Source organism: Trichosurus vulpecula, chromosome 6 (assembly GCF_011100635.1).
Source record: "Trichosurus vulpecula isolate mTriVul1 chromosome 6, mTriVul1.pri, whole genome shotgun sequence".
In the NCBI taxonomy this organism is placed as follows: Eukaryota; Metazoa; Chordata; class Mammalia; order Diprotodontia; family Phalangeridae; genus Trichosurus; species Trichosurus vulpecula.
The window spans coordinates 281,402,218-281,424,155 of NC_050578.1; the positions used below are offsets into that span (position 1 = coordinate 281,402,218).

Genomic DNA, 21,938 nt, shown 5'->3' on the forward strand with positions numbered 1-21,938 from the left:
TTTCTTGCTCCGAAATCTGCCTCTCCGTGCCTTTGACCCCTTCCCAGCCACCCGCCATCTCCTTCCAGGGAGCCAGCCCTTGCGACAAAGAACAGTCAAGCAAACACAATGATGCTCTGATGGCAAGTGAGCATCCACAGCCTTTCCAAGGGAAGAAGGGAGCCGCCTCTCGGTGTGTCTTCTCTGGAGGCCCCATTGGCCCCATGACACGGAGGGTTACAGGAAGCCCTTTTGTCTTGGAAGACACTTCTAGCAGCCCCCTCACCCCCACTTGCTGGTTCCTCCTTCCCCAGTCTGCTGCCAGGACCCCCAGTCAGAAGGAGCCTTGGACTTTGGGCTACCTCCAGTCCCACCCACACTCCCTCCTCCCAGACTACCCAGACCACTGGGCCTGCCTGACCCCTTCCATGAGCACATAGACCACTTCCTCCACGGTTCTGGAAGAAGACAATCATCCAGATTCCTCCTATCCTCCCACCCCCACAGTCCCAGTGTCTCCAGGATGGCCTGGGTCCCTTCCTGCCCCTGCCCCCCAGCCCTCGTCTGCTCGGCTGCTGATTTCATGAGCAGGACTGGTGCATTTTGGGGGAAGCTCTGACTTCCTTCTGTTGTGCCAAAGGGGATCCCCTGCCACAGTCCTCTTCCTCCCCTCCAGAGACACCCGAGAGGTCTCTGAAGGCACCTTCTGCCCTTAGCTCCACTGTTCCTTTGAACTTTCCTCATAGGGCATCATTCCCAGACCCTTCACCATCCTGCTTGTCCACCTGGATGGGCTCCAGCTGGTCAGCCCTGGACTGGGCCAAAGTCTACTGACTCTCCTACTTTGCGTCTTCCTGGCTACGAGGCCTGGGACAAGCTTCTGGGACTGCCCATCCAAGAAAGCCTGGAAGGGGGGTTGTGTCCAGTCCAGCCCCTCATCTCACACTCACGTTTCTGACCTTGGGGCTCTAGGATAGAGAATCAAGGTCCTGCCGGCTCCTTCTCGTTGCAAATGGATGGGAGGGCCTCGAGGGCACGGTCAGGGCCAATAGTGATATCAGCTAGAGCTGGGCTTTAAGGCTTGCCAAACAGTTTACCAAAGCGTCAGGTGATCCTCACAACACCCCTGGGAGGCAGATGCTATTTTAATTATCCCCATTTTACCTGTGAGGAATCAGGGTCCAGGTGGGGGCAGGGCCAGAGAGGCCTGGACCAGGTATTCTCCCTCTCCGCCTCCCCCTCACTCCATGGCAGAGGCCCTCCACAGGGCTCCTGGTACAAGCCACAAGACCTTGCTGGAAGGGTCCCCATTCAGGGCAGGGAGGGCCCCAGGGTGGACCTTGGCTGTTTCCTCTTCCATTGGCCAAGGGGCCAGGGAAAAGCAAGCTCTAACAGATCCTGACCAGTAGGAAAAGCTTTAAGTACCAGACGGGCCTGAGGTCTGTCTGCAGGACCAGGAAGACCATGTTGGAAGCTGGTCTGGTCAGATTTAGGCTAGATACTCATGAGACTATGCCATCATGAAAGGGGCTGCTCCAGGGATAGAAATCCCCCTCAGCAGAGGGCTGCCATAAGGAGCTGGGGTGTCTAGTTGGTGAGGACAATGCCTCGAGCTCACAGGCACTATGACCATTCTAGCTAACGAGGTACAGTTCTCCCAGCACTTTGGAAATTAGGGTTGTTTTCCACCTTTGGAACCCAGGTGTCAGGGGCTTGGCAGAGAGCTAGCTGACTCCCCCCACCAAGAGGTTCACTCTGATATGGAGGGAGGGGGCTCTCTGAAAGTGGCTGGTGAGCCAGAATGAAGGCCAGAGGGGCCTGGAGGAACAAAAATTGGGGAAGCAGGCCTTCAAGTGAGGCCCCTGCTCAGGGTGGGCTGGCTGGGGAGGTGGGAGAGGAGAGCTGGGCTTGGAACCAGACCCAGAGCTGGACTAGCTTTTCCCCACATCCTTCTTTCCAGAGGATCTTATTTCTAAACACTGAGAAAGGAAGAGAGATGGGGGGAACCGCAGACCCGCCCAGAGGCCCCAGTCACCCTGGTAGCTGAAGCCAAAGTGAGTGAGCACAGGGTACAGGCAGAGCTCCCCCCCACCCCAGGGGGGAGGAGCCTGCAGAGGCGGGGCTGTTCTTGGACCCTTCCCAGGAGTGGGAAGGCCCACACTGAACCATCTGTGTACCCCACCCGGTGACAAGCAGCATGTGATCACCAGCTGGCTTGCTGGGGTATGGGACCCCATGCTCTCACTGGGGTCTCTGGGCTGGACTTTGGGGGGAAGCAGCCCAGATGAGTGGCCAGAGCCCTGGACTGGATCCAAGGCCCTGAAAGTCAAACCCTCTCCACGTCTCAAGCTTCCCTTCCTGAAAAAGGCAAGGTCGGCAATCAGTGACCTCTGGAGTCCCCAAGCTGGAGCTCCTTCGGTCATTACAGACCAAATCCTGATCCCGCCCTCTTGGCCTCTGGGTAGAGGAGCAGAATTGCTGTGGTCCCCATGGGCGGTTACAGAAAAACATTAACAGCAGCTCTGTTGTTGCCAAGATGTGTTTTGGGAGGAAGAAGCTCCCCAGGGCAGGGGGGAGCAGCTCATGCTTCCCACTTGTTCTAACCCAGGCACAGGCTTTGGTGTCATCCTGTCTGGCCTCTGCTGGCAGGGCTGGATCATCTACCTGGACAGGCCCCCTCCTCCCTTTCTGGGAAAATCCCACATCTAACTGGTCCTCAGGAAAGTGGCAGGAGGCCCTTCAGACCAGAAACCTCAGCCAGTCTGTCAGCCATGCTGTCTTTCTCAATCTCACCCCCTGCTGTCCTACCCTGGGCTCAGCTCCAAAAAAAGACACAGTCCCTGCCCTTGGAGCTTACAGTCCCAAGGGGCATTTCCCTACTAGAACAGGGCAGGTGGGGTCCCATAATTAAGCACAGGCTCATGCCCAATCGCCCCTCCCTTTCCTCATTAGGGACGTCCACTCTTCTTCCCATTACATTTGGGCTGCCTCCACTTTGGCCATCACCAGGAGCCTACCCAACCTGGCAGTCCCTCATGCCCTGCTGATGATGTGGCACCATCTGCTGCTTGGCAGGAAGTGGACACATGAGGCTGCCCAGAGCAGACCTAGGAGAGACAGATGTGGCAGAGGGGCAGGCTTCATGTTGGCACACAGAGAAGCTTCCTGGGGTGGAAGGGACAGCCCCTGGCACTGAGGGGGTCCCTCCCTCTCTAGGCTGGGGTGTTCTGGAGGAGCTTCCTGTCAGGTGACCTCCCCTGAGAGAAAGCACCAGGGCATAGCCTGGTTCCTGGAACAGAGTAGGTGCTTAAGTGGTGGCTGATGCCCTCATCTGGTGGCACAGCCATCCCCTCATTAGCCAGAGAAACTCATGGCAATGTGGAGAGTCAGGTCATGTGTCCAAAGTGGGAGTGACCAGGGGGCTGAGAATGGCTGGGGGTAGGTGGATTTCTGATGGGCTTCCGGAGCAACCAGAGTGACTGAGCCTGGGCAGGCAGGTGGGTCACCACTGAGATCTGGGCTGCCTTTGCTCCTTGAGATTTCTCAAGGCCCCCCTGGGAGAGTCAGTAATCTCAGCATCTTCTCATTTGTTGTGCTGGTTGGCAGTGGAGTCTCTGGTCATTACCATGGGGGGGAGAGAGATGGAGGGGGAAGAGATAGAAATATAGACAAAGAGATGAAAGAGACAGGGAGGGAGGCAGACGGACAGAGGAAATGCAACCAGAAGGGGGGAGACAGAGAGAGGGAGGGGAACAGATGCTGACTGGTGTGGAAGAGGAGCAGTTTCTCCTCTCATGGCTAGGAACACTTTCCCAGTGGGAATGATGAGGGCACAGTCTCTGGGAACCCCCTTGAATCTGGAATACAGTCTTTGGGAGCCTCCTTGAATTTTCCTTGAATCTTCCAACTAGATCTGGCCTTCCCCTAAGGACATAAGCCTTACATTATCATTAGGCCCAAATCTCTACCTAGCCTTGCCCTTTATTGTCCAGCTACTTCCCACCCTTGATACTATCAATATCCATGCCTACTTCCAACCCTTAATTCCATTCTCTTGGTTCCTGGAGTCTGACCTCATCTGGTCCTCCTTAGACTCCTCCTCAGGACCCTCCCTAAAGCCCTCCTCTAGTCACCCTAGACCACCCCTCAATCCCTCCTTCAACCTTTGTGTGTATAATCTCCATCTTGCCTCCATGAAGGGGCTCAGATTCAGTCTAGCTCAGTAGGTTGAATCTGGCCCGCTTGTGAAAACAGGCATCACAAAGCGTGGGATTTCTTAAGACAACCCATTATGGTGAATCCCCAATAAACTTTGTCTTTTCCCTTGGCTGAGAAGGCTTAACTCGAATTCTTTCGGCAGGACCCGGCATGTCGCTATTTTGGGGTCTCGAGCACCCCTAGAAACGTATGGTTCCCTACCATCATCATTTTGCTTTAACCTCTTCAGGAAGGGAGGGCCCGCTTGGCCAAGGACCTTTTCAGGGGAACAGGAAGAGAGTATCTCAGGACCTTCCTTCATGGTTACCTTCATTAACTGTGCCAGGTGGTGTCACATTGGCAGCCAGCTCCAGCAGCTGCTTCCTGGCCACATCCTGTGAGCAGTCAGCCCATCCCCCGAGCCAGGCCTCTGCCCATCTCCCCACAGAGCCAGGTGGGAGCAGCAGACTGCCCACAGGCCCAGAGTCCACTCCAGACAAGGCTTCTGCATGCCAGGAGTCAAAGTGCTGAAGCTGGCTTTGGGGAGCAGTATCAGCAACAGGGGAGCCACTGTCCTCTCTGGGTTCTCAGCCTCCACCTCCAATCCTCTTATCATGGGACAGGGGCCAGCGGGGAATCTGGCAGGCACCTCAGCCCATAGCCTTCCTCCCCCGGAGAGACAAGGCTCAGCTAGGCTTGTGAAAAGCAGCACAGGGCTGAGAATGGCAAAGCTGTAGAGGCAGGGGTGCTCTGGACAAGTGTTTATTAAACACCTACTGTGTGCCTGGCTGACTTGGGCTGAGGCAGGTGCACCCCCTTCCAGAGCTCCTGTGAACACATTGGATGGGCCCTGGGAAGGGCAGGGGTCTGGAGGCTTGTGTGTGCTGGGCCTTCTTCCCAGAGGATGGTCACTTTGGGCAGCCAGGATGACACTCCACCTCCTCTGCAGCCTAGATTCCAATCTTGGCTCTACCCCTGTCCCACTCATGGTGAGGTTGGGTGAGTGTCTGGGCCTCTATTTCCCTATTTGAGAGAGATAAACTAGTTTCCAAGTATCTCTGGCTCCCACCAGTGTGTGGCTCTGAGGATCTCTCTAGTGACTCCTCATCGCTCTCAGTGGCCACCCAGCATGACCGCCATATCAAGGACATGGAAGCAGGAGGTACTCATTCCAGACCAGGGACCAGATTTCTTGGCTGGTGTCTGGGCTTCCAGTTCACAGACCAATCTGCTGCTGGGGGCGGCTCAGGGGGGCAAGTGTTGGATTGTCTGTTTCCCATACTTTGTCCTTTGTTGCAATGATAGGTTTCAGGTATAAAAAGAGTTGCTAACATTTTAGCACCTATGTGTCTTCTCACAAAATTGGGCCTGTGGACATAGCATTGCTTAATCCTCATAACACCATGGGGCTGGGGGCAAGGGAAGGTGTTACTATTGTTTGGTCCAGGAGGAAAGTACTGCATCAGAATCTCGACCTTCTTAGGCTCTGGAAAAGTGGTGGCAGCAGCTTTCACAGTAGATGCTCACCCACCTACCCACCCAAGAAGCCCCAGGGCTTCTGTTCCCTGTGATACCCAAAGGAAGGGACAGCATTTTGCAAGCTGAGAATGCTAGCCCTGGGATGGTCATATCTCCTCTGATAGAGCATCTCTCCGATGGGTCTTGGCCTCCCCCTTTTCTGCTCTGATTATTCCTGGGAGAGGCATTTGCTGACTGGGATTGGTCACCTCAGTAAACAAGGTGCTTGATGCTTCAGGTAGTAGGAGGACCAGATGCCATCCAGGAGGGAAAAGTCTTGGGTGGTGTGGTGTAAAAGCCTGCGACCTGGGACACCTGGGTTCTAATTCCATCTCTGCTCCTTACTGTCTGCATGACCTACTGCTTAAGGGTATTGTCCTCGGCCCCAAAGCAATGGAAGGATGTTGGAAAGGCTTATTTTGGCTCAATATAAGAATTCTTCCTGACAAAGGGAACTCTCCACAAAGTGGGATGAACTACCTCAGAGGTGGTGAGTTCCCCATCGTGGGAGGTCTTCAGCAGAGGCTGGGTGTCCTCCTTTTGTCTGAGATTCTGAAGAGAGATGAGCTCTTCTTTCCTCATGGTGTGGTTGCATTCTTGGGCTTGGGTCCGAGCTGGCATCGGGGGATAGAGCCTGATGGGACATACAGAGCCAAGGGCTGATGGGCAGGGTTTTCTTCTTCCTTTCCTCCCTTCCTCCCCCTGCCCCAGGCAGCACATCCATTTTTCCTGTTTTCTTTCATTAGCTTTGCCAAACACTTCCAGGATGTGGGAGGTGTCTCGGGACCACAGCCAGAGAAAGATACTGGATTCTATTCATGAAATCTGGGCATCTTGAGCCAACCCACTTGATTCCTTCTCATCAATGCTTCTCACTCTGTGGTGGGCTTTTATGGAGCCCCACCCCCACTACTCACAGGCACCTCAGCAACTGTCCTTGTCCCAATCTTAGAAATGGGAGCAAGGATGCCCAGGCACATACATGTGCTTGCCCAAGGGCATGTGCCAAGGCTGGGCCACTGCCTCTGCTGGCCCAGTCACCACCTGAGAGGGGTGTGAGAAACCAGTGCCTTCCCAAGAAGGGCCACGGACTGGGGTCGTTGCCAGTCAGCCAGGCAGGCTGCCAGTCAATAAACGTTCACTAAACACCTACTTTGGGTCGGGCACAGGGTTAAGTGCTGAGAGGTGCTTCGGGCATGAACCAGCTGGGTAACCCTGGCCAAGTCACTTACCAGCTCAAGCCCTCAGTTCCCACACCAGTAAAATGGGGACAATGACGCTTGTGGCATTTACGGAGGATTGGAGGATCAGATGGGGTCAGTCTCTGTGGTAAGCCTCAGTCCCCTGCCTCATCACCCCCAAACCTCCACCGAAGGAGGGAACCGGGCTTTGCCCCTCACACTTCTCCCCTCACTGCACTGCTCTGGGCCACCACACCCTACTTCTAAGCCCCTGGAGGGCAGGGACTACCTTTTTTTCCTGTTTGTATGCCCAGCACTTAGCACAGGACCTGGCACATAGTAGGCACCTAATGTTCATTGATTGATTAACTGACTAATGAGTCTGAGGCCAAGAAATTAAGGGAGCTATCTGTCTATTAGATGGGAGGGAAGCCAACGAGGCAGGCAGGGGGAGTGATGCGTGCCTAAGCCGTAGAGAGAGGGGAGATGTGGGGGCAGAGCCAGTAGATCATAGAGGTGGGGAGGGAGAGGGAAGAATCCAAAATGAGAAGACATCCCTGCTGTGGGCACAGCTCCCAGTCTGCCTGGAGAGGCCTCACTCACCCACACTAGAGACGCAGGTGAGATCTGCCCCCAGCACATCATGGCAGGCTGTCCATTCACTCTTGAAATGCAGATATCCTTCCTGGCCTTGTCTCTGCTTCCTCCCCTCCAAGCAAACATCAGCACTCCCACCTCCAAACTTTTGCTCCCCCTCTAGCCCATACCTGGTGTCTCCACTCCCCTGCTTAGCCTGTGGTCTACCTCCCTGAGCAGAGCTCAGACACCTCCTGCACCCCTCAAACCTCACACAGCACTTTGGAACTTGGAGACATTTTTCTAGGGACACTGATTGTCTGTATCGATTGGTTGGTATCTGTTCCCCCAGCCAGACTGGGAGCTCCCAGAGGGAAGGCCTCATGGCTTAAGTAGCTTCTGCATCTCCTCCAAGGCTCCACACATAGGAAGGAAAGAATGAATGAGCCAATGAACTTCCTAGAAGTTATAAAAAGGCAGATTTCAGCTCATTGTGAGGGAAAAGCATCATCGGAATGACTAAAATCCTCATCCTTGCCATTAGTTAATTCTTTTTAAATGAATGGCTTGGATAGAAGCACCCAGCTCATGCTGAACAAACTTGAAAACAACAGAGAGCTGGGGGGATGTGGAGGGAGCTAATTCAGGAGACACAGAGTCAGGATTCAGAGACCTTGACAGGGTCCCCTTCTGGGCCGAAGGGTGTAAGAGGAAATCTGATCAGAAGAAATGTAAAGCCCACCCCGGGTTCAAAGAATCAGTTTTTCAAATGCAAGGTGGAGGGAGTGGTGGTTTGTCTCTAAACTTGGGGGAGGGGTGGGGTGAAGACTAGGCTGCAGGGTCTGTATAAATCAGCAGGAAAATGAATAGCAGCAGTGGGCTGGAGTCAGTGGACCCAAGTTCAAATATAATCTCAGATACTCCCTGTGCGACAAGTCACACTTATACCCTGTGTACCTACTGTGTGTTGGTAGCCCTAGGACTCAAATGGTATCCCTGGTTCTGGGCATCTCACTTGGGTGTGGAGACTCAACAGGGTTGAGGAGTCCTGGGGGCCTCCCTGAACTGCTAAGAGGCTGAGGGTCAGGGATCTCAGGGCAGGCTCTGGCCAGTGGGCCAACACCAAGAATGTGCCTGGGGCCCATCCTGGCTCAGGTACTGCCCAGATGGGACCCTGGGGTAGACCCAGTCACACCCAGCCCCAGCACTTCCTAGCCACCAGCTCTGAGTGACACAGGGGCACAGGGAGAGATGCTGGGGAGAAAGGACCAAAACATTCTAGAACCTGCAGGGGGGAGGGAAGAAAGGAGGGAAGCTGGCTGGCCCAGGGAGCTTTTCCAGGAAACAGCTGGACCATATCTGCCGTCCCCAGAAAGAAAGGAAAGTGATCTCTCAGCCCATCCAGTGCCTGGAAACTCAGATTCCAGGAAAACTCTCTTTTCTCTCCGCCCCTAATAGTCACCCTCTTCCTCCTCCTCCTCCCTTCTTCCTTTCCTTCGTACTCTCTCTGCTCTTGGCATCAGGCCCAGAGCGACTTAAATCCCTGAGACCAGGGCCCTCAGAGAATTGGACTGGAGGGAGGGAGTATGGCACTGACATGCCCCTGACTGTGACAGGGAGGCATGAGGCTGAGGAGCCAGTGAGACATGAGAGGGAAGCAAGAGACTCTTGTCAGGAGGAGGCACAAACAGGACACATTGGCTAAGAGCTTGTTAAATGAGATGTAGGGTTTTTAATCGTGTAGTTGTATCAGCCATCTTTTTTGGCTCTCTCTCTCCCTCTCTCTCTCTCTCTCTCTCTCCCTCTCTCTCTCTCTCTCTCTCTCTCCCCCTCTCCCTCTGTGTGTGTCTGTCTGTCTGTCTGTCTGTCTGTCTGTCAGTCTCCTCTCTCCTCAGGTTTTTTTGTTTGTTTGTTTGTTTTGGTTTGGTTTTTTTTGGCAGGGCAATTGGGGTTAAGTGACTTGCCCAAGGTCACACAGCTAGTACACATGTCAAGTGTCTGAGGCCACATTTGCACTCAGGTCCTCCTGATTCCAGGACTGGGGCTCTCCTCACTGCACCACCTAGCTGCCCCTCTCCTCTCTCCTCTCTCTTCTGGTGGTGGTCAGTCATTTCAGTAGTGTGTGACTCTTCATGACCCCATTTAGAGTTTTCTTGGCAAAGATATTGGAATGATTTGCCATTTCCTTCTCCAGTTCATTTTACAGATGAGGAAACTGAGGCAAACAGGGTAAAGTGACTTCCCCAGGGTCATACAGCTCGTAAGTGTCTGGGGCTAGTTTTGAACCCAGGGACATGAGTTCGTGACTCCCAGCCCAGGGCTCTCTCTATCTACAATGCCGCCTGTCTGTAGATACATACAAATATGTACGTACACAAATATGCATATGTGGGCGCTATATACATATATGCATGTGTGTATATCTGTATGCATGTACCTGTGTGTATGTATTTCACATGTTTGTGAAATGACTGAGTTTACAGAGAAAAAAACTTGAAGAAGAAAGCACTAGATTTAGAGTCAGATCCTGGCCTGGAGAGTACACATTATCGGGTGTCCCTAGATGGCCCTAAGCTAGTCCCTTCAGACTCCCTGGGCCTCCATTTCCTCATCTGCAAAGTGTACGTACAAGAATATTAAATGCACTCAGGACCTCACAGTTGAAGTGAGGGGAGCGCCTTGGGAGCAATGAGCCGCATAGGAACATGAGATGTGAGAGATGAGTGTGCTGGGGCTCAGAGAGGGTGGAGAGGCAGCCCAAAGGGCCACAAACCGGGGGCTCATCTCCTGAGGGATTGTCTGGAGGGGAGAAGAAAAGGTAATGGATGATGGGGCTGAAGCCCCCTGAGCCTGGCTGTGAGAGCTTTGAGCTGTGACAAGGGGTCAGGGAGGAAGCCTCAGACCGTGAGTGCCAGGGCCTGACCAGAGGAATGGGCAGCCCAGGTGACTGACTGCTGGGCTCACCTTCACTAGCCACACCACTCTATGTTCAGGGATGGTGGAGCTGGCCAGCCCCTGTGGGCTCACAGACAGGCAGGGATGATCTGCAGCAAATCTCTGCTTTGGTCCAAGTCCGTGTTGGGCAGCTTCTCACCCCTGGCTCTGCCTCATCTCCACTCCGGGGCCATCCTGCATGTTCTCCTCATTTCTTTTCATTGCCCCAGCAGGAAAGAGGCTGATGGACATTCCCCCGCTCCCAGTGAATTGTTTATAAGGGCCAAAGGAACAAGCTCACCTGGGATGTTTGCATTTTAATAGGGGGCTTGAATTGGAAACTCTTCTGAGGCAAAAGAATGAAGTTCTAATGGTGGGCCTTGGGTCATTGTGACTGCCTGGGAGAAGGTGTATTTAGTCAAGCACAGATTCTCATGGCAGTTCTGGCTACACCCAGGCAGTTCCTGACTTCTGAGGTGGGCATGGCATGCAGAAAGAGGGAGAGAGACAGACAGACAGAGAGACAGAAAGAGACACAGAGAGGGAGAGCGTGAGAGAGAGAACAGAGAGGTGGGGGGGGAGGAGAGAAGGGAGAGAAAGAGAGAGAGAGAGCGCTTCACCAGGCTTCCTCCTGGCCTCCCTCATTTGCTCCTCCATTTCCCACCTTCATTTCATGATTTCCGCCCCCCCCCTCCCGCCCCCACCATGTCTAACTTCAGCCTCCTTCTGCTCCTCTCCCCTTCTGTCCTGTCCACTTCACACCCTCCTTGGCTATCTCTGAACCCACTGCCTTTGCCCTTCCTCCCTCCTCAAACCCCAGTCCCCAGGGCACCGTTCTGCCCCAGGCCTCCCCAATTCTGACTTCTTAGCTCTTATGAACTTCCCTAGGTGCATCAGGCTCCCCTGAGCTCATCTCTGAGGCACTTCACTTACCTCTTAGGACTGCAGGACAGCAGGACTGGAAGGGCTCTGGGAGGCCACAGCCTTGGTCCAAAAGGAAAGTGAACCCAGAGAGGGGGGTGACCTGCCAAGGTCCCAGATAATGTCACCAACACAGCTAGAACTAGAACCCAGGTTTCCTTGCTTAGTCTCAGCCACTCTGAACCACAAGCCCCAAGGGGGTAGCCTTGGCTCTGGGACTCTCCATTATGACCTCAAATACCCTTTTCCCTTTGGATTGGCCCAGAGTTGGAGAAAGAGAGATGGGACCTGGACGAAATATGATCAAGGGGCAACCAGAGGGGGCCAAAAGGGCCCAGCCCCCAACTTTGAAGAAAGGTATCGGTCAAATGCTGCCTTGTCTGTGACCAGAGACAAGCCTCAGTTAAACAGCTTCAGTCATTTCTGCATCCAGACTGGGCTGCGGGTATGCTTAGCTCTTGCCATAATGACCCTCCCTTTTTCCTTTCCTTCCATCTTTCTTCCCTCTCTTCCTTCTTCCTTTCCTTCCTCCCTTCTTTTTTTCCTCTTCTCCCTTCCTCCCTTCTTCCCTCCCTCCCCCTTCCTTCCTTCCTCCCTCCCCCCTTCTCCTTTCCTTCCTTCCTCCCTCCCTTCCCCTTTCCTTCCTTCTTCCCTCCCTCCCCCCCTTCCTTCCTTCCTTCTTTCCTTCTTCCCTCCCTCTCTCACTTCCTTCTTCCATAATTTTGTCCTTCCCTCCATTCCTCTCTGAAGTATTTGAGGACCTTCTTCATACAAGGCACTAGAGAAAGAGCCATGCTTTGTAAGATTTAGATTCTCAGACATCATCTTAATCCAATTCCCTTATTTCTAAGAAGAGGAAACAATCGCAGGGAGAGGAAGTGATTTTTCCAGGGCCACGAAGTTAAAAAGTAGCTGAGCCAGTATTTGGACCCATGTCCTTTGAGCCCACATCCAGGGCTCTCCTACTTGTCATTCCTGGGGTCCTCACAGGGGCCCCTACGGCTTCTCAAAACTGGGGTTTCAGACTATTGAAAGTGAGAGCCCCCTCTCTATTGTGTGCAGCGGGAAGGGAGTGGCTTCAGGTGGGAAGACCCCCAACGTTCTCTGATTTGGGAAGGTACTTGGTACTTACATTTGATTCTGCTCCATGTTCTGGGAATTCCTAACACTTCTGACCAGACACTGTGGCTGGCTGCGGTCTGCCCCAACTGAAAGCCAGGGAGCTGTCCAGCCTCCCCATCCCACCCCTCCGGGTAAACTGTATCACCTGTCAGACAACCCAGGCAGCTGACTGGGAGCACGCACTCTCTCTGCCCTTGACTTCCTCCGTGACAGAGAGGAGTGAATTCTAGCCACATACATTTCAGAAGGGAGCCCTTCTGCACACCTTCCTTTCCCAGCTGCTGGGCTGCGGTCCCAGGTAAGAGGAGAGAGGCATGACAGCAGGGGAGACCAGAGTGTCACAAAGCAGCTGATAACAAAGGAGCTTGCTCAGCAGTGGAGGGGATAATGTCACAAAGAGGGAGAAAGCCAGGCTGGCCCCCAGAGCCTGGGTAGTGCCCCTGAGAATCTGGAGCCACCTCCGTCTCCATGGAGAGCTCAGAGACTCCTCACCAGGCTCGGCATATAAACCCTGCAGGGCGAGTGGACAGACCTGGAACAAGACTTAGCAAGCCTAGTACCCAGATTTGGACCAATCACTGCCCCCTTTTGCTCACCCCATACACAGGGTCACCCTTCAACATATGGACAAGTCCAGACCCATCAACCCTCGATCATGTTTAACCACACAAGCAGCAAGGAGAGTCAGCCTCCAAATGCCATGGACACTGAAGGGACCCCAAGGGCCTGCTGCCCCCCACCCCCATGCCTGAACAAGAATCCCCTCCATGAACTACCCAACAAATGGATCCCCAGCCTCTGCCAGAAGCCCTCCAATGAGCCCACCTGAGGCAGCCCAGCTCATTTTGGGATAGCTCACTCTCATTGGTAGGATGTTGGTCCCAACATCAAGCCAAAATCTGTCTCTCTGTCATTCCCTCCCCCTAGTCCCACCCTCTTGGGCCATGAAGTGCAACCCCTTTAATTATCCCTCTTCCACTGCCGATCCTTCAGATATTTGGCGAGCGTTCACCACCACTACCCACCCCTAGCTTTCTCTTGTCATCCCCAGCTCCCTTCTCTGAGCCTCTAAATCTGTCCCCATCCTCATCTCCCTCCCTGGATCTGTCCCTCTCTAAATCTGTCCCTCCATCCATCTCCCTGGATGGTCTTCAGCTCATCAATGTCCTTCCTAAAAAAGACCCCAGGACCCGGACCCAGCTGTCCAGATGTGGCCTGGCCAGGGCGGAGCAATCACCACTGCCCTTCCTGGACACTCGGCCTCCTAGCCATGCACAGCTAAGCTGCCGTAGGTTCTTGAGCTGCCATGTTCCTTTTCTTGGCTACTGTATTGTACTGTGGTTGGTGTTGAACTGGACAGGCCCTGAAACCCCCAGAGCTTTTTTACAGGAGCTCTCAGCTCACTACCCCCGTTCTGAACTGCTGAAGCTGACTTTCTAAGCCCAATTGGAGGATTTTATTTTTTCCCCCTAAGTTAAACCTGTTGGTCTGCGCCTTGGCCAAAGGCCATCATCCCCCAGAGGGCCTCAATTTGCTCATCTGTAAAACGGGAATGATAATCCCTGCCTCCCTTACAGAGTTGTTGTGAGAACCAAGTGAAAGAATGGATGTGAGGGCACGGTGCAGGTGTGGTGTGTGGACCGCCAAAGCCTGAAGGGGCTTTCGAAATACTCTTATCCAAACCTCTCCTTTTATAGCTGGGGAAACCGAGGCCTGGTGAGAAGGGGTGATGGCCCAGTGGTTACAGAGCTAGGCCTAGCCTAGAGCCAGGTCTCCTGACTTCTCATGCCCTGCAGGGCTCTCCCCACTGCAGACTGAGGGAGGAGCTCACCTTGTGGGCTAAGAGTGGTTAGCGCAGTCTCCCCAAAGACAGCACAGAGTACTGGGCATTCCTGCCTCACAAGCCTGGAAGAGCCTGGGGGTCTTTTTGCACGGTGGGGTTTTCTCTGGTTCTAGCCCTCACCCCTCAGAGCCTCACGTGGCCCCTGAGGTGCTCCACGGGATGAACAAGCCACTGTATCGAATGCCTGTTTGCCCTTCAAGGCCCAGAGGTACAGCTGGCCAAGGCAGTGGCCTGCGTGGCTTCGGCCTACGTGGCATACTTCTCAGGCTAATCTGTGGCACTGGGCCTTGGCTTCTGTTAGTCCTCTCCTAATGAAGTTGCAGATCAGGTCAGAGGCCCTCCCTCAGTCTCTTCACCCATCCTTCTGAGTCTTTCCGTTCAGTCCTTGTGAGCAGCTCCAGGGCAAGGACTTTGCCTGCTTTGTATTGGCTTCTCCCCTCATGTAGTGCACGCTGTGTTGCACATAATAGGTATTTAATACATGTGTATTGACCAAATCTAGTCTGACCAATGCCTAGCTGAATTTGAGTCTCCTCGGCAATACAAAGCTTCCACTTGGAGAGTGCCAGCCATGAGGAGCTCATTACTTGACAGGGTCGTAAACCTATTCCAATAATCGGGGAGCTCCTCTCATTTGCCACTCCATAGCCACGTGGTCCCTAACATGGGTCTCCTTCCACCATCTGGGGCTACACAGAACAAGGCTAAGGCTTCTCTTCTCCACTGATGCCCTGCTGGTGTCATACCCATCCGTGGCTCCAGGCATGGTTTCCCACATCGGTTTAACCACTCCCAGACTCAGCCTGGATTGAAGGACACTGGTTGATCACTTCCTAGGCCTTGCTCAGACCACCCACCCACCCCTCCTTTGACTTGGCTAGCCTGGGGGAGGTTGAGAAGAATTCCACCCCTGCTGATGTGTGAGCTGCTTCATGAAGGGGGGGGGGTGGCTTGTAGCTGGTCCTTGAAGGACTGGTGGGATTTGGAGAAAACAGAAAAACAAGAGCTTAATGAATGGAGAAGCCCCTAGAGCCAAGACACAATGGCACCTGGGAGCATGGGGTGGGGGGGTGTGCAGGGCACTGACTGGCCTAGAGGAAATGGGCTGGAGGAAAAAGGTAAAAATATCTCTCCCTCCTTATCTCCCTAAAGCTGGCCTTCTCCTTGGCCCCATCCCTGCTGCCTCCCTTGATCTGTGGAGGTGTCCATATCCCCATCCCTGAGTAGGGTACCGGGCATGTCCACTGTGGCTACTATCTTAGGGCTAAAATCCATGAAACTCAGGGTTATGGAGCATAGAGAAAAGAGAAGCCTGAGGAGAAAGGGCATGGAAGGGGACCTGGGTGACTGGGGAAAGGCAGGAGGAACAGTTGCCTTTGGGGCATGTGGAGCCAGAAGGACCTGTGAGATTGCCATGGGACATGAGACCCGATCTTACCTCCACATGCACATTCTCATCATCTTCTCCCACAAAGGCAACTAAAGTATGTCCAGCCTCTCCCTCTTAGCACTTTTGTGGAGACAGGGACCCTGAAACTAGGCCAACACACCTGGGAATAGTCTTGCTGGGCCAGGTCCCAGAGCTCACCTTCTCTGTGGATGTATCTGTCCAGTGAGAGCTTTTCTCTGACTGTCTCTTCTATCTCTTTCTCTGGTTTATATCACTTATCTATCTCTCTCACTATATCTTCCGATTTCTCTTATCCTGGTGCTTTGGGGCCCCACAAAGGCCACGAAGCTGACTTCTTCTCTGTGAGATAGAGCGTCCTGCCATAGTTGGGGATATAGGCTATTCTGAGGTTACGTGTCTATCTATGCGCTGACTTGGGAAATATTAAAAGTCCAATAAAGACCCATACAATTCAAGGCTCCTGTAGCAAATCAGAGATTTCTTGGATCCAAAAGGCATCTCTAAATCTTCACAACCTGTGGGGTGGCTGTCAGGAGCACAAATCCCAGCTCAGATGGAGAAGGTGGAGGGGGCTGGGTTGGATATGCTCCAAGCTGGAAAGAGATTTTGGGAACCTGCCCCCCAAAATAGCTCAAAGCCTCATCCCTTCTCTTTCTCCCACCATAGAGAGCCAAGGTCTTTCTGGCCATGTGAGGTTCTGGAGATGTGAGGTTTCTGGGGGCTTGGACTCAGGAAGCACAGAAATGGCTTCACTTTCTCTGGTTTTCCCACACTCAGTACGAACTGCGGTGTTGTTGCTTCCTTTCAGAGAACCCCCGCAGCTCACGCCATGAAGGAGGAGAACTTCCTACGGCGCAGGTTTTCCCTCTGTCCTCCTTCCTCCACCCCTCAGAAGATTGACCCTCGGAAACTGACCAGGAACCTGTTCTTCAGCGGAGACCATGAGATCTACCCTCTCAGCCCAGGTCAGTTCTAGCTGGGAAGGCAAGCACAGCATCATCCCTGGGGAAAATAGGAGGGCACAGCCACATGACTGGCCGGGGCGGGCGGAGACAGAGGACCTGATCCTGATCCAACCCCCTCCATAGCTGCTCAAAGAAAACCCCTATGGGAGGCTGAGCCCCGGGATGAAGGGCCAGAGACATCCAGTTCTGATGCCAGTCTGTAAATATCCGTGAACAAAGTTGTGGAGGTTCACAGACCTTAAAGGGATGGAGGTATTAGCCACCATCAAGTCTTTCCCCTTAATTTTAGGGGACCCGATTAGGAGATAATATTAGAGGACCTGAGGCACAGATAGGTGTAAGTGACTTGCCCAGGATCACACAACTTCTAAGTATCTGAATTGGAATTCAGACCTAGGCCTTCCTAATTCTGTGGAGCCCCAGCCACTAATGCTGCTTCCTTCTCTTTTCTTGCCATGCCCTCCACATGCTCACACATGCACATGCATGCACACACAACACACCACACACACACAAACACACGCACACATGCCACACCACACATGCATGCACACACACATGAACACACACCACACACAAGGCACACATAGACACATGCACACACCACACCACACACGCATGCACACACATAAACACATGCACACACACGCGCATGCACGCACGCACACATACAGGCACACCTCCCCTCTGCCTTTAAATGATGCACTGAGTCAGACTAAGTTGTAAATGAGTAAGTGAAAGCCAAGATTGATGCCCTGCTGCCTATGTACCCCCTCTGTGATGCCCAAGGGCAATGCTATGGGTTGGCAGAGATGGTCCCGGGCGTAGAGTCAGGAGGACTTGGATTCACATCCTCCCTCTAATACTTCATAGCTGGGGGCAGATCACCAACCTCCTGGAGACTCAGTTTACTGCTCTGTCAAGTAGTACTAATGAGGCTGGCTCACGGACCATCGTAGATGGGGGACAGCAGCAGCAGTGACAGGCTGAGAATCCAAGTAGCTTAAAGCCAGAGGCAATGCCCAGAGGGTAGCCCTGGTCTGAGAGGCAAGAGCCCTAGGGTTCTAATCCTGGCTCCATCCCCCAGTGCCCAGGCCTGCCTCTGAACAGTGGCTCCCCCCATGGGCAGTGTGAGTGCCTGCCTGGCTGGGGTGGGGGGTGGGCACCTCCTCCCTCAGAGAGCACAGCGCCTGTCACTTAACGCTGTTATGTTGCAGGCAAAGACATGGAAGGCAGCAATGGTGTGTCCCTATTGAAGGATGAAGTGCCTCAGACCCCGGTGTCCATGACCAGAGCCCTGCAGGTAAGCTCCCTGTCCCAGGCCTGCGGCCACGGCTCACCCAGCCTGGCCACGTGTGCGGGCAGGCAGAAGGAGCAGTGGATGGGGGAGAGGGAGGCACAGGGGAGGCGGCAGGCCCCTGGAGGCCCGCCTGGAATGCCCAAGCCCAGCCCCACCAGGACATTGGGGAGCAGGGAGCACTGAGATGTTACCTTTTTTCTTTTTCTTGGAATAACTAGATGCAGGAGTGGGCCCAGGGCTGGCCTGGCTTGACTGTCTCCTGAAGGACTGCTGTGGGGAAGGGGAGACAGAACTTTCAGACTTTCTGGATCTGGAGAGAATGACAGTCAGCCTTGGGTGGGGGGGCAGGGCTAGACTCCTCCCCCCTCCCAAAGAGCAAATGCAAGGTGGGGGTTAGAACAGGAGTCAAATCTGGGAGTCAGACACCTGGGTTCTGGCCCTCATCTTGTCATGGCTTTCCAGGGTCATCTTGGCAAGTCAGGGGATGATGCTCCTGGTCCTGCCTGGCTCTCAGGCTGCCCAGGAGTGCCTCTGAGCTCTGGCAGTGTGAAGGATCTTGGGGACTTCCCTCCTCTGGCCCCAGGTTACTGTAAAGGTGGGCCTTTGGGCTAGATGGTCTCTGATGCACCTGCCAGCTACAGACAGAATCCTGGGGCCCTGGAATCCAGGTTTTCAACATAGCTTGTGAGGAAGTGTCTTCTGAGTCAGCACTGACTCTAGCTCCTTAGCAACTCCCTTTAGGTGAGGCAGGGGACTAAACACAGGATATGGGGGCTAGGAAGGGTCTTAGACTGAGGAGCCTGGGATCAGAGCTGGGAGGGGCCTTGGAATGTCAGAGCAGAGAGGACCTGCCTTTAGAGCCTAGAACATGGGCTGTCCAATCTGGGAGGGGCCTTAGAACACAGAAGGGCAGAGCTGGGTGGGATCTTAGAATATGGAATGTCAGAGGTGGGAGGCGCCTCAGGACATGGAACATAGGAGGTCAGAGCTGGGTGGGACCTTAGAACATGGAAGGGCAGAGCTGGGAGGGACCAGAGAACATGGAACATCAGAACTGGGAGGGGCCTTAAAACATGGCAAGCCAGGGCTGGACATGACCTTAAAATATGGAACAGGTAATGACCAAGCTGGGAGGGGCGGCCTCATGTGACCTGAGTCACCCCGGAGGACGAGATGCAAAGCTCCTACCTTCCCCATCAGCAAGTCTGGGGAAATGTCGCAGTTTGGTTGAGGTCAAGCTCTTGGTTCAGACAGACTGTTTTTGTTCCTCCTTGGCTCTCAGGTCCCCACTCTCAGCTGGCCCCCATTGCCAGGAGGAATCAGGAGCTGTTCCCCCTCCATCTATGCCCTCAAGGAGGAAGCCAAGAGTTGGGAAAGAGCCCTAAGAGCAGCTAGGGGTTCTGAGGGGCAGGGCGGAGGCAGCGGCTCTGGATTAATGCTGGCCTCCCTTTATTTCCTGGGGTTCATTCCATCCCATTAAACAAACATCTATTAGCTGCCTACTGTGTGCCAGGGAAGGCCTTTCTGAGGGCCTGGTTCTGTTCTTGACCGGCCTCTAAAAGCACCAGGTCTGCACCATTCTCTGCCTCTGACCCCAGGTTGGGGAGGCTGCCCTGCCCCCTTCCACAGCTGCTACCATCTTAGTTCAGTCCTTTCCACAGAAGAGCAGACCATGCGTGCATGCATGTGTGTGTGTGTGTGTGTGCACGCGCGTGCTCGCCTGCACACACAAACACACTTCCCTGCACAGGATGGAATAGTGTGGCTGCTCAGTGTCAGACAGAGATTGTCAGCCTACCTCCCGGGCACACAGAGCACTGAGAGTTGGAAAGACTGTGGAGGCCACTGGGGCAGCACAGGGAGGAAACTGAGGCCTGGAGGGGAGGGGACTCACCCAAGGTCACACAAGAAGCAGCCACACTCTGTCTCTACATGTTTGTCTCTATTTCTGTCTGTCTCTCTCTGTCTCTGTCTCTATGTCTCTCTCCTCTCCTCCTCCTCCTCCTCTCTCTCTCTCTCTCTCTCTGTCTTTCTCTCTGTGTCTTTTTCTCTGCCTCTTTCTCTCTCTGTGTCTCTATCTCTCTCTCTCTGTCTCTCTCCCTCCCTCCTTCCCTCTCTCTCTCTCTGTCTCTCTCTGTCTGTCTCTCTCCCTCCCTCCCTCCTTCCCTCTCTCTGTCTCTGTCTCTCCCTCCCTCTTTCCCTGTCTCTCTCTCTGTCTCTCTCCTCTCCTCCTCTCTGTCTCTGTCTTTCTCTCTGTGTCTCTTTCTCTGCCTCTTTCTCTGTGTGTCTCTGTCTCTCTCTGTCTGTCTCTCCCTCCCTCCCTCTCTCTCTCTCCCTCTCTCTCCTCTCTCTCTCTCCCTTTCTCTCTCTCTCTGTATCTCTCTCTCTCTCCCTCTCCCTTCCCCCCTCTCTCTCTCTCCTCTCTCTTTCTCTGTCCCTCCCTCCTTCCCTCTCTCTCTCTCTCTGTCTCTCTCTGTCTCTCTCTCACCCCCTCCCTCCTTCCCTCTCTCCCCTCTTCTCCCACCAGGGGGCAGTGCTGTGCTCTGGTCTGGTCGGCTCACTGTGCTAGCTAGTTGTGGTTGATGAGGTGATAGGGATAGCCAGGAAACATGGTGCTGGCAGCTACTCAGCCCCACCCCCTCCCTCCTTCCCTCCTCGATGAGTCTGGTGGTCATGTGGCTTGTGCTTTGGGGTTCTGCATTCGAGTCTGGTTTCCTATACCTGTGTCAGTCTCCTGCACAGAGGGAGCCAAGCTGCAGTGTGGAGCATGGCCCCCCTAGAGTGGGTTTGGCCCCCAGTGTGTTAATTGGTTATTTGAAATTAGAGTTAGGAATCTCAAGGGGAGCAGGGATCCAGTGGGTTCCAGGGCCAGCCCTGATGACTGGGGAGACTTTGCTGGGGGAGCAGTGCACCAGGATTGGGCACCTGCACCCTTGTCCCAGTGGGCAGGGGCCTGAGAAGGCTGAAGAGGCCCCTCTTCCATCCCCTCTCCCTTCTTGTCCCTCATGCCAGCACAGCAGTGTATTGGGAATCAAGATGGGCTCTTAGCACTTATTCAACCAAGAGCACTTGAAGAGTTCGGCCTTTCTTTCCTTGATTAAATTAGGAGTCCTTCATGACCTCCTTGCCTCTAGGGAAAGCCTAGTTTCCATGGGTTTGAGTGACATGTTTGTGATATCACAGGCTTTTAGACCACGTGGGTTTAAGTCGCATTTTCGTGACGATTTTAGGTCACGTGGGTGAGCCGCATGTGTGATTCACCTTTGACTCTGAACAAGATATATAAACACAGAGGTTGGCTTTCTCTGTCTGAGCTCTGAGCCGCAGCGGGAGTGGTGCGTGACTCTGGGCCAGCCGTCGTTATGAGCTCCCCGGCTTTGATGTTGATGCTTCTCTGGTAACTGTGTATTGTGATTTTGTCAGACGGAAATCTGTCTGTTGATTTGTGTTTATTTGCTCTGTTTGTATTTGCTCTGAAGCTCTGGGTGCTGGCTTTTCACCCTGAATTGAGTGAATAATATTTGTATGTTGGATTAAAGTAAGATTGTTAACCCTTAACGTTGCTTTCCTTAGTAAAGCAGGTCAAAAGAACTTGGGCTTGCAGCGTTCTTGTTGTTGGGCTTGTGTTGGTTTTTCACCCCCATGGCAGCTGCTAGTCGAATTGTTGTAAAAGGCAGTGATGTCTGTGATCTCTCAGGAAGGCTGGAGGATTTCAAGTCATGCAGGACTCCAGAGGCCACCTAGACCAACTGCTGCATTTTCTGCCTCCATACTCTCCTCTCCAATCCACCCTTCTCACTGATAGCTGAGGGGGCTTCCTCAAGGACTGCTCAGATCACACCATTCCTCTCCTCCAAGGCTTCCAGTAGCACCCTGCATCTTCTCTGTTGCCCACTCTCCTCTCCTCTTCTCCCTGTTCAGGTCAAACCCTCCCCATGCCCCCTCCTCCAGGGAGCCCTCCTGGACCTTGCCCTCTAAAGATGGCATTCTC

The 21,938-nt window shown here is 53.7% G+C and overlaps 1 protein-coding gene across 1 annotated transcript in view; it reads left to right on the forward strand.

Annotated features, from left to right (window-relative positions):
• OSBPL5 (oxysterol binding protein like 5) overlaps positions 1–21,938 on the forward strand; it is a 112,838-nt gene that overhangs the window by 54,685 nt on the left and 36,215 nt on the right. The window contains exons 2-3 of the mRNA XM_036763453.1: positions 16,491–16,647; positions 17,865–17,950. Of these exons, the coding sequence (XP_036619348.1) occupies positions 16,512–16,647; positions 17,865–17,950 (222 nt within the window). The 5' untranslated portion in view covers positions 16,491–16,511. The remainder of the gene's footprint in view (positions 1–16,490; positions 16,648–17,864; positions 17,951–21,938) is intronic.